The 12411-nt window shown below is 42.7% G+C and overlaps 1 protein-coding gene across 2 annotated transcripts in view; it reads left to right on the top strand.

The window, feature by feature from the left end:
* The first annotated feature begins 3395 nt into the window (after positions 1-3395).
* The window catches only part of LOC109924535 (T-cell-specific surface glycoprotein CD28-like), a 26495-nt gene continuing 17479 nt past the window's right edge, over positions 3396-12411 (top strand). For both annotated transcript variants that reach the window (XM_020524529.2, XM_020524528.2), the window contains exon 1: positions 3396-3471. In XM_020524529.2, the coding sequence (XP_020380118.2) occupies positions 3408-3471 (64 nt within the window). In that variant the 5' untranslated portion in view covers positions 3396-3407. The remainder of the gene's footprint in view (positions 3472-12411) is intronic.

Genomic DNA, 12411 nt, shown 5'->3' with positions numbered 1-12411 from the left:
CTATTACTTTGAGGACTAGGTTCCACATTTATGAGTAAGAGAATCCATTACTTAGCATAGGTTGGATTACTGGTTACTGAAGGTGAGAACTATGAGGGAGGTTATACATTGTGAGTGATATGCTCAGTACGTTTCTGGTCATGTTCCTGACTGAGGGGTTTGAGAGAAGAGGTGTTAAATAAATGGATAGATGGGTGGAGAAATTGTTGAATAGCTGACTAGCTGGGCAAATGGACCAATGGATAGAATGATGGAGGACTCGACAGATGAATCGAGAGGTAGACAAATGTTTTGATGAGGGGAAAAAGAATGGGTGGCTTGACAGAAAGAGGAATTGATGGACAGATGGAGAGATGGACAGAAAATGGATAGATGGATGGTTGAAGGATGGAAATGGAAGATTGCTAATGGCTGAAGGGGCCAAATGATAGAAAGTTGAAATGATGGAAGGATAGAGGAATAGAAAGATGGAAGGATGGGTTTTTAAACAAATGGAAGAATTGATGAAAAGCTGGAAGATACATAGATAAGCTGTACATCCAAATCAATTATAGCTCCAAAACGCCCTCTCATTGAAACCGCTTCCATTTGCCCACATTGTTACCTCAAAGCAAACTTAGAATCTGGTTGACAGACTACACACTGGCTCCTGAAAGCAATTGAGGAAATTCAAGGCCTCTGTACTGTTCACACAGATGGTGTCCCAGTTAAAATTAGAGTAACTGAAACACTGTACTGTTTCTGCCTTATTGCTTTCATCAAACGTTTGTCAGTAAATTTACTCTGCTATCTCCTCCAAGGATCTGAGAGGATGTGATTGGGTATAACAAACAAGTGGCCCAGTTTCTCAATCTTCACACCCAGTTTAGCAGTCAGGAATGAAAGAAAGGCTGCAGTTATATAGCACCTTCATAAGCACCTGATTTTACAGCCATTGAAGTACTTTTGAAATCATAATCTGAGAAAATGTGAGGTTATGCACTATGACAAGAAGAATGAGAGAAGGTGAATATTATTTAAATGCAGAAAGTCTGCAAAAAGCTATGAAACAGAGGGATTTAGGAGATTTCCTCTATGAATCACAAAAAGCTTGTATCCAAGTTCAGTAGGTAATAGGGTATGCAAATGGAATGAGGGCCTTTATTTCCAAGGGAATGGAGTATAAAAGTTAGGAGGTTTTGCTAAAACTGTACAAGACACAATTCAGAAGGCACTTGATAAGGTATCACACATTAGGCTACTTAAGAACCAAGGCATTGGAGATAGTAAATTAGCATGGAGAGAGGATTGGTTAATTAATAGAAGACAGAGAGTTGGGATAAGAGGATACTTTCACGATGGCAACCTGTAACTAATGGAGTGCCAAAGGGATCAGTGCTGGGGCCACAATTATTACAATGTATGTTCATGATTTGGATGAGGCAAGTGAATGTATTATAACCAAGTTTGCAGAAGACACAAAAATAGCTGGGAAGGCAAATGCTGAGGGTGAGACAACAAGTCTGCACAGGGATACAGATAGGTTGAGTGAGTGGGCAAAAGTCTAGCAGGTGGAATATAATAAGGAGAAATGAGTGGCTATGCCCTTTGGCAGGAAGAATAGAGGAGCTGAATATTATTTAAATGGAGAAAGAGAGATTTGAGAGTCTTTGTCCAGGTATGGCGGGACTGTCTTATGAAGAGAAGTTGTACAGTTAGGACTTTTACTTTTTGGAATATAGAAGAATAAGAGGCAAACATCTTGAAATATACATGTGAAAAAGTTGTTTCCCATGTGGGGTCTAGGACAAGAGGGCATAATCTCAAAATAAAGGGTTGCACATTTAAGAAATAGGTAAGGAGGAACTTCTGCTCTCTGAGGGTAGAGAATCTGTGGAATTCTTTACTACAGAGGGCTGCTGAGGCTGGGTCATTAGTATATTCAAGGCTGAGGTAGACAGATCATTAATCAGTATAGGAATTGAGGGCTATGGGGAAAAAGCAGAAGAGTGGAGATGAGGTTTATTAGATCAACCATGATCTCATTGAGTGGCAGAGCAGATTCAATGGGTTGAATGGTCTTCTTCACTCCTATGTCTATGCTCTTAAACACAACAGTCAAATTGTACAGGAAAACTCCACAAATAGCAATGAGGCAATGATCACAGCATTTGGTTTGGTCACCTTGATTGAAAGATAAATGTTGGTCAGGACACTGGAGATACCTTTCCAATTTTTCTTTGAAATAGTGCTATCTCCACCTGAAAGGGTAGAAATGGCTTCAGTCCAACATCTCATTCAAAAGGCAGCACTTCCAACAGGTCAACTCTCCCTCAGTACTGCACTGGAGTTTCTGCTGTATAGTGGATGGGACTTGAACCCACAGCCTTTGGCCACAGGCGCAGAGTGCTCCAAACTGAACTATGGTTGACAGAACAGTTGGAATGTAACATTATAGCAATGGGGCCTGACCTCAGCAATAAAATCTATTGGCACCCATGACCTACCGCCTGCTCTCCAGGAGCCCCGACAAACTAAAGTATACAAAGGGCAGTAGGAGGCCTCTTGCTAGAGTCCTAGATCCATCCGGGATGTTAAATTGCAGAACTTTCTCAGGCAGGGTGTGTAGCCCATTCCCAAGAGCTTTCAGCCAATCAGAGACCACTAATCGTACCAGGCTACTCGTGATTGGTCCAGATCCAGCCTTTGTTGGAGGGAAGTGGAAAGGCATGGCGATCTCCAGCCCATACCTCCCTACATCCTGATCACATGCTGCATGCACGCACTCCTGCCCCCTGACCTCTGAACCCTAACTTCTGCCACGTAACTCCTATGCTGTGCCTGTTCTGGGAGTAATTGATGGGGACACTATGGAAGGAACTTTAATCTATATCTGATCCCATGCTGTCCCTGTCCAGAGAGTGTTTGATGGGCACTGTGTAGAGGGAGATTTACTCTGTATCTAACCCTGTGATGTATCTGTCCTGAGAGTGTTTGACGTGGACAGTGGAAAGGGAATTTATTGCTGATAATCCACATTGTTGACTGTCTGAGAGGGTTTAGTGAGATACTGGTTTCCTTACTGGATATCCCTCATCCTAAAGGGTGAAATATTCATAAAATCTCAACAGGGCACCAAATAGGAAACAGATGAACACCCAAAATCTGGATGCAGTCTTACCAGCTGTGCTTTCCTGCTTGACGTCTGAATAATTCTGAACCAATTGAATGGGAGTTGCTGTGTTGTATAAGATTGCTTTCTAAACTGTGAAATTGAAAATCTCCCTCGTCAGCCTCCCACATAGTTTTGTTATCAAGGCTGTGGCTGCTTGTAGACAAGCGACCACATCCTGTCAGCTAATTGGCTTCCACATGACTATAATAGTCATTGTTCCTGTTCTACCTGAGAAGGATAAACCACGAGCATCATGAAGCATCTGGGTCACTTTGCTGCCTTGTTCCTCTGCCTTCTAGAGGTCCTGAACACACCAGGTAATTATTCCTGCTCTTTTCTCCTCTAGTCTCCTGTAGCACAATATTACTTTTCAGCATCCATATTCCCTATTACACTGGGCAATGTCTCTTTCTGTTGAAGGATTACTACACAGCCAGCATCCCCTGCTCCTTGCAACACCCTATCGGCCACTGATAATCCCCTTCTAGAGGTTGGATTCAATTTTTGGACATTACCAAACCGCACAGGGGTTCTGCCTCCCATCTGTACCGACTGCTGATTTTGGTGTCAGCCTTAGCTCAGGGACAGCTGCCTCGGTCCGTCATTAGTATGTTAAGGGTGTCAGCCCATTCTGGCGATTTAAGTCCATAATCCACGCAGACAATTCCTAGCGCCGTACTGAATGAGTGCTGCTTTGTCAGTGGTGCCATTTTCCAGTAGAGGCACTCAGCCGCCCATACAGAACTCCCTGCAACTCTCTGAAAAAAAAGCAGGGAAGTTTTACCATTGTGTCGTGTTCAATATTTATATCTCAATCAACATATCAGAAATAGAGCAACTGGTCATTACCATATTGCTGTTTATGGGAGCTTGTTGTGTGCAAATTGGCTGCTGTGATTCCTATGATGCAATAGCGACCACATTTAAACGCCACTTAATTGAATGTAAACCGTTGCAAAAACGGATATTTTCCTTATTTCAGCTGGAGTAGGAGATGGGTCCTTTACCAACATGCTGATGTGTTACGATCCACTTATCCATTTTGCCAAGTATTTCCACTTGTATGTAGTAGCCTGGAGCAATGGATGAAATAGACAAACTTCCAATTTATTTCTGTTCTTAAGATGGCCAGGAATCTCTCCCACTTTCCCATCTGCCAGTGATGTGTAGTAGAAGGATTTATAAAGTTGATTCCTAACCTGTTTGATCACCAAACTGACAAGTCCTGGTGTGGGCTGTTAGCTCAGGCTGCGGAAGGTCACCTGCTACCCCATAACCCTTACCATTGACCATTTGGTATGTAGTGTTAAATCAAGGAGGTTTTGGAAAAGTTGCATGACATGTAAACATACAGCATCCAGTTCTCAGCATTGCTCTAAAATGGTAATGTCAGGATCATGGAATCACAAGGGTGACAAGAGATGCAAGGGAAGACATGATGAATGGTAGAACCCTGGGAAGACTGAGGATCAGAGAGACCTTGGTGTGCATGTCCACCGTCACTTAAAGTATCAGGACATTTAGATAAAATGGATATCGTTTATTAGCCGAGGCATAGAGTTTAAGAGCAGGGAGATTATGCTAGAACTGTATAAAATGTTGGTTAGGCCAAAGTCAGAGTATTGTGTGCAGTTCTGGGATCCACATTATAGGAGGGATGTGATAGTACTGGAGAAGATGCAGTGGAGATTTACCAGAATTTTCCCTGGGCTGGGGAGTTTCAATTATGAAGAGAGATTGGGCAGACTGGGGTTATTTTCCATACAGCATAGGAGATTGAGAGAGTACTTGTTTGAGATGTATAAAGTTATGAGGGGTATAGTTGGGGTAAACAGGAATAAATGTTTCCTGTAATGGAGGGATCAATATCAGGGTAAGGGGCAGAAGGTTTAGAGGGTGTGGGAATCTGAAACTCACTGCCTGCAAGAGTGGTAAAGGTAGAAACTGTCAGAGCATCTAAGAAGTATTTAGATGCGCACTTGTGATGCCAACGCATACAAGACTATGGGACAAGTGCTGGAAAATATAATTAGAGTAGTTAGGTGGTTGTTTCTGAACAGCATGGGTGCGATGAGCTGATGGGCCTTTTTCTGTGCTATGGGTCTCTATGACTTGATAACTTTATGACACCAGTTTTAAGGGATTAGGATTAAGAAGAAAGGCTCATTTGGGCCTTTTCTCCTTTGCAAGAAAAATGGATATTTGCGGAACAAAAGGAAAGTACGGATATTTTGAAAGACTTCGAGAGAATGAATAGGGAACAGTTGGTTCACAAGTTGTTAGCAAGGATGAAACTAAACAATCCAGACAGAAGTTGTGAGAAATAATTTCACACAAAGTTATAAGGCTATGGAAGGCTTCATTACTAAGTGATAACGACGAATCTAAAAGGATTTCAGGAAATTGGGGTTCCAGCAAATAGCTTCGGGTGAAGACTTAACAACAGACAGCAAACCAGCTCATTGAACTCCAATGGTACAATAACAATGATTGATTAATTGGCCTCAGTACCCCTGGATTTACCTGCTTGCTGCCAAAAGCGATCAAATGATTCCTGCTGATGTGTCTATATGGATCGTGAGCTGGAAGTGGATTCAGGATTGTGGGAGTCTCCAAACTAGTTCCCATTAACACCTACTGGAAGCAAAAGGTTTGCATTTTTGTCGTGTCTTTGACAAGTTCAGAATGTCACAGATGTTTCAAGTCATTAAAACAATTATTGTGAGAACATGGTCAGCACAGGAGCCAATGTATGAGATAACAAGATCCCGTGACAGTAAATGAGATTAATAACCAGATCAAGTGTTTTAGTGTTGTTTGCTGAGAGATAAAACCTCACACCAGGGAGAACCTCCTGCTCTACATGCCCAGGGAGGCAGGAACATGCTCATCCAATGGTTGGCACCTCTGACAGTGTGGCACTCCCTTCATACCACACTTGCACAGTTGTGCTGAAAATTCTGGATGGGGCTGAGGTTTTGTGTGGTACTGGGAATGGAGGATAGGATAGGATAGGATGTAGCTGAAACCAGGAATCTTGAACTGCACCCTCACCGATCTTTCAAAAGGAATGGCCTCAAATAACCCCTCATTGCGCGGCAAGCTCTGAAGATTGTACTTTGTGCCATACACAGCCAATGATTCAGATGGGAAATTTGATCTCATTGTTGTAGCAAAGTGTTAGAGCAGGCTGACTAGGCATGCTCACTCAAAAAATAGGAGCGTGTAACAAACACCAAGAGAGTGCTGGAGAAGCTCAGCAAGTCTAGCAGCATCTGTGGAGACAGAAACAGAGTGAATGTTTCAAATCCAGTCGGACTTCTCTTCGTACAGGGATCCTGCACTCGAAATGTTAACTCTGTGAGTTCTTCTGGCATTCTCTGTTTGTTTCAGATTTCCAGCACCTGCAGTATTTTACTTTTTGGAGTAAGAATCTGTGGTGTTCTGAATGGTTTCCTCCACTTTGACGGTCTCTCAGCAGTGACAGGAGCCAGTGCTGTATCCTGAAGTCCTGGCGACACTGGCAGTGCCTTCTAGTACCTCACCCAGATGGGCCTCAGTCTCAGTTTAGCTATGTACTGTTTGCAGGCTGTATGCGAAAGAGAAAAAGCCAGGGCCACCCTCTACCCAAGCAGCTTTTTGCGCTAGGCTCACAGACAGGGAGCAGGTGCAAGGAACTTTGGAGGACTTTGACTCACCAGTGTCCAACCAAATGCAGAGCTCCTCTGTAATTGGGTTAAAGGTGCCTGAGCCTGAAAGGCCAGCATACAGATAGGGTCTTTCAATTGTCATTGCACCAAAGTCCACAGCACAAATCTTTTGCTTGAGGTTTTAATCCCTTACTTGGAAATTGAAAGCCTGAAATTTGGTTACTTAAAGGGTTGAATGTTTGGAGGCATTCTATTTCACAATTTCAGACAAGACATTCTGTAAGGCATGTGTGTTAGAGGGAAACGATCAAAGGCAAATAGATGGAGTTAAGATACAGATCAGTTCTGATCTAACTGAATGGCAGAGCAACCGGAAAGAAGCGAGCACAAGTAGTGTTTCAGTGAAAAATATCTCAGATAAACAAAAACATTGCACATTTTTCTATTTGTTTGTTCAGGAAATGTGGGCGCCAATGGCTTGGCCAACATTTATTACCCATCCCTGTCTGCACTTGAGAAAGTGGTGGTGAGCTGCTTCTTGAACTGCTGCAATCCATGTGCTGTATGTAGACCCACAATATGGTTAGGAGGGAATTCCAGGATTTTTACTCAATGTCACTGAATGAACAGTGATATATATGGAATGACACCATTTACATAAACTCATTCCCCACTCTTTCCCTAAATCCCTTAATCGCCATTCCTTCAATGTCATTGGATCAAAATCCTGGAATTTCCTCCATAACAGCATTGTAGATCTACTTGCAGCACATGGGCTGCAGTGGTTCAAAATGGCGGCTCACCACCACCTTCTCAAGGGCATCTAGGGATCGGCAATAAATGCTGGCCCAGCCAATGACGCCGACATCCTGTAAGGAATTTTAAAAAAGACTTCCTACTGTATACTGAAATTATACCACCTATGTCAAAATCCTTCCCTGATGCCTTAGTCTATAACCTGGCTTCCCACTGGTCAAAATTCATCTCTATTTCTCTCCTCACTTTTGATTTCTGATTTTAAACCTGTGTTCCATGGGATTTAAAGCTTTTGCCCTTGTGAAAAATTGATTTGATTTGAACTTTTCAATACGCTTTCAGAAACATGTTTGTTTTGACTGTATTGTCCTGAATTCTCCAAGTGAGAGGTAAGATCGCTCCCTCAGAAATGAATTCTTTACGGAATCTCCTTGATGATCAAGAATCCCCTTCTGAAATTGGGAACTAGATTGCACACAGTGCTCTCATTGTGCCTTTTTACTGTAACAAGATGACATTTCTTTCCTGACACTCGTTCTTTTCCATTTCTCTCACTTAGTTCAGAAACAGTCACACTTCTGCGCTTTTTGTTTTGGGTTGATGCCATAAGACCTAAGATATAGCAGCAGAATTAGGCTCATCAAGTTTGTTTCACCATTCAATCATGGCTGATATCCTTCTCAATCCCATTCTCCTGCTCCTCGTAACCCTTGATCCCCTTAATCAAGAACATATCTATCTCTAAGGAAGGTTCATCTTTACACAGATGCTGCCAGACCTGTTGAGCTTTTCCAGCAATTTCTGTTTTAGTTTCTGACTTACAGCATCCACAGTTCTTTCAGTTTTAATCTATCTATCTCTGTCTTAAATACCCTCAGTGACCTGGCCTCCACAGCCTTTTGCAGCAACGTGTTCCACAGATTCACCACCCTCTAGCTGAAGAAATTCCTTCTCATTCTCAGTTCTCAGGGATTGTCCCTTCACTCTGAGACTGTGCCCTCAGGTCCTATCTCTCCAACTAGTGGAAACATCTTTTCCAAGTACACCACACCAGGCCTCTCAGCATTTTGTAAGTTTCAATGAGATTCATCCAAAAATCAAGTACTGTCCCAGAGTCCTCAACCACTCCTCATATGACAAGCCCAGTATCCCTAGGATAATTCTTGTGAACTTCCTCTGGACCTTCTCCAAGGTCAGCACATCCTTCCTTAGATATGGGGCCCAGAACTGCTCACAACATTCCAAATATGATCTGATCAGAACTTTAAACAGTCTCAATAGTATATTTCTGTTCTTGTATATTAGCCCTCTCAAAATGAATGCTAACTTTGTGTTTACATTCCTAAATGCCAATTTAACCTGCACATCAACCTTAAGAGAATCCTGAACTCGGACTCCTAAGTCCCTTTGTGCTTTAGATTTCTTAAGCCTTTCCCAATTTTGAAAATAACTTCCATCTCTATTCTTCCTACCAAAGTCCATAACCTAACACTTTCCCACATTGCATTTCATCTGCCACTTGTTGGCCCACTCTCCCAGCTTGTTCAAGTCCTTCTGCAGCGTTCCCATGCCTCAACAGTACCTGTCCCTCCACCTACCTTTGTGTCATTTGCAAACTTAGCAACAATGCTCAGTTCCTTCATCCAGATCATTAACGTGAATAGTTCTGGTCCCAACACAGACCCCTATGAACTCCACAAGTCACCAGCTACCATCCTGTAAAAGGCCCCTTCATCCCAACTCTCTGACTTCCGTCAGTCAGCCAATCCTCTATCCATGCCAGTACTTTGCCCCTAAAACCGTGGGCTCTTACCTTATTAAGAAGCCTCCTGTGCGGCACCTTGTCAAAGGCCTTCTGGATATCCACATAAATCACATCCATTGGCTCTTCTTTGTCTAACTTGCTCATTACCTCCTCAAATAATTCTAACAGATTGGTCAGGCATGACCTCTGCTTGATGAAGCCATGCTGACTCAGCCCTATTTTATCATGCACTTCCAAGTACTTCACAATTTCATCCTTAGTAATGGACTCTAAAATCTTACCAATGTCCAAGATCAGGCTAACCAGTCCATAATTTCCTATCTTCTGCCTCCCTCCCATCATAATCAAGGAGTGTTACATAAGCCATTTTTCTGCCCTCTGTGACTCTCCCTGACTCCAGTGATTCCTGAAGGGTTACCACCAATGCCTCTACTATCTCTTCAGTAATCTCCTTCATAACTCTGGGGTGTAGATCATCTGTTCCAGATGATTTATCCACCTTCACACCTTTCAACTTCCCCAGCACCTTCTCCTTAGTGATGGCCACTATGCTCACCTCTGCCCCTTGACTCTTGTTCTGGTATGCTACTGGTGTCTCCCACTGTGAAGGTTGATGCAACGTACCTATTCAGTTCCTCCACCATTTCTTTGTTCCCCTTTATCGCTTCTCTAGCCTCATTTCCCATGATCAAATGTCCACTCATGTCTCTCTCTTACCTTTTAGATATCTAAAAAATACTCTTGCAATTTTTTTTATATTACTAGCTCACCCTCATATTTCATCTTCTCCCCCCTTGTGGCTTTTTTAGTTATCCTCTGCTGGTTTTTAAAGGCTTCCCAATCCACTGGCTTCGCACTAATTGTCACTACATTGTATACTTTTTCTTTTGCTTTTATGTAGTCCCTAACATCTTTTTCAGCCATGGTTGCCTTATCCTCCCCTTAGTATGTTTCTTCTTCCTTGGGATGAATTTCTGCTGTATCTCCCAAATTACTCCACGGAATCCCTGCCATTGCTGCTCCACCATCTTATCTGCTAGGGTCCCCTTCCAATCAACTTAAGCCAGCTTCTCCTTCATGTCTTCACAGTTACCTCTAGTCAATTGTGGTACGTTACATCTGATTCAGTCTACGCTTTCTCAACTTGCAGGATGAATTCCATAATATTATGGTCACTGTCCCCTAGGGGTTCCTGCACTTTAATCTCCCTAATCAAGTCCGCCTCACTACACATCACCAAATCCTGAATTGCCCGTTTCCTTGTGAACTCTACCACAAGCTGCTTTAAAAAAGAAATCTTGTAGACATTCTACATTTTCCTTTTCTTGGGACTGGCTACTAACTTGATATTCCCAGAACACCTGCAGGTTGAAATATTCAAGTTATAGGGTATGACTGCCTGGATCACAGCATCAATGTAACTCTCCCCTCCCAGATGTGTCACAGTTTCTAAAGTTCTGATTCCAGCTCTAACTCTGAATGAGCTACAGACACTTAATGCAAATGTGGTCACTGAAGCTCACAATGAGGTCCACCAGCTCTCACATCATGCAAGAACAGCACATCTTCTTTACTGCCATTTCTTAGTTAATTAGGTTTTATTTATTGTTTAAAATAATTATTTTCAGATAGTCCCTAAATTATTAGATTCCTTACTATTTAAGGCTAGTCCATAATGTAGGCCCTTTATTAGCCAATCAGAAGGCAGCTTCACTGTGATGTCTCTTCTTAAAATAATTTAAAACCATATGAACAGCAGAATGATCAAAATCCCTGAGTCTAAATAATACTCACTGCCACTGGCACTGCCTTTCCTTCACTCAGATGAATCTGAATACCTTTTCCGTGACATAGGCAATAGGGTTTAAATGGTACTCATTACAACTGACCTTCCCCTACTTGTTTGTGACTCATGAATCCCATCTAGAATATATTTTGCTTCCTAGATTGATATGTATGTGGCTTCACTTAAATGTCACTCTCGCACAACAATGGCACACAACTGAGGCATCAGTAATAGATCCTCATCCAGATTACAGTCTGCTGGTGGTAGGTCCACACTCTGTTTTCACTCAGAGCAATTGATCCATATCTCAGTGACAAAGAATACAGGCGTCATCTATGTCATTTACTCCCACGCCTTGCACACACAAAGATTGGCCCTTTGTTTCAAAAGAAGACGTCCACAGCTGCTATAAAATAGGGGATAGCACCATTCTTGCTGTTTTCACTCAATCTTCACCTGCATCCAGATAGGATCCCAGAAGGAAAACCCAGTCAAACTTGTGAATGACAAACACTGGGCTGACTTGTTTTGTATACCTCAAAACAGCAGTCCATTATGACCAGTACATTAATTTGCTGTTCCTGTTTTATTTACAGCCTTTTCCCTCTGGGATATGAAGGGAGAAACGGAGAATATTGAGGTCCAGTGGTCTGAATGAGTGCCTGGGTTGGTGGGGGAGGTGTTGGAAACTAGAGGTCATGAGTTACAACTTGCTTCGTGTAATATGTGACTAGGACAAATTTTCAACCTCCTCACACAATACTTAGTGCAGAAACAGGCCATTCAGCCCAATTGATCTGTCCCGGTGTTTATACTCTGGATGCACCTCCTCCCACTCAAATTCACTCTGATACCCCTGCTCCTGTATCTATCTATACACTTCTAAACCAAATATGCAACAAGCACACCAACTCTTCCCCGGCTATCTCTTATACACACCACTGGTGTCTATGCCCACTCCATCTGTTCTTGACTGTGGCACTTCCTGCCATGTTCAGTTCTGCCAGAGGGACATATCTGTCCTGTCAGTATGAAATGACAGTCCTGCATGTCTCACTGCAGGTTGCGAAATCCAACTGTTGGTTCTGTGACTGGACAAATACTTGCCTCAAATCATGACAGTTCTAAACTGCCCACAGCTGAACAAGCTGCCTGACTTCATGGTTTGATCTCTTGACAACAAGGTGCAGGGCTGGATGAACACAGCAGGCCAAGCAGCATCATAGGAGCAGAGAGGCTGACGTTTCGGGCCTAGACCCTTCATCAGAAAAGGGGGAGGGGAAGGGGGTTTTGAAATAAA

Source organism: Rhincodon typus, chromosome 7 (genome assembly GCF_021869965.1).
Source record: "Rhincodon typus isolate 14 chromosome 7, sRhiTyp1.1, whole genome shotgun sequence".
Classification (NCBI taxonomy): Eukaryota; Metazoa; Chordata; class Chondrichthyes; order Orectolobiformes; family Rhincodontidae; genus Rhincodon; species Rhincodon typus.
This window is presented reverse-complemented; position numbering and strand designations above follow the sequence as displayed.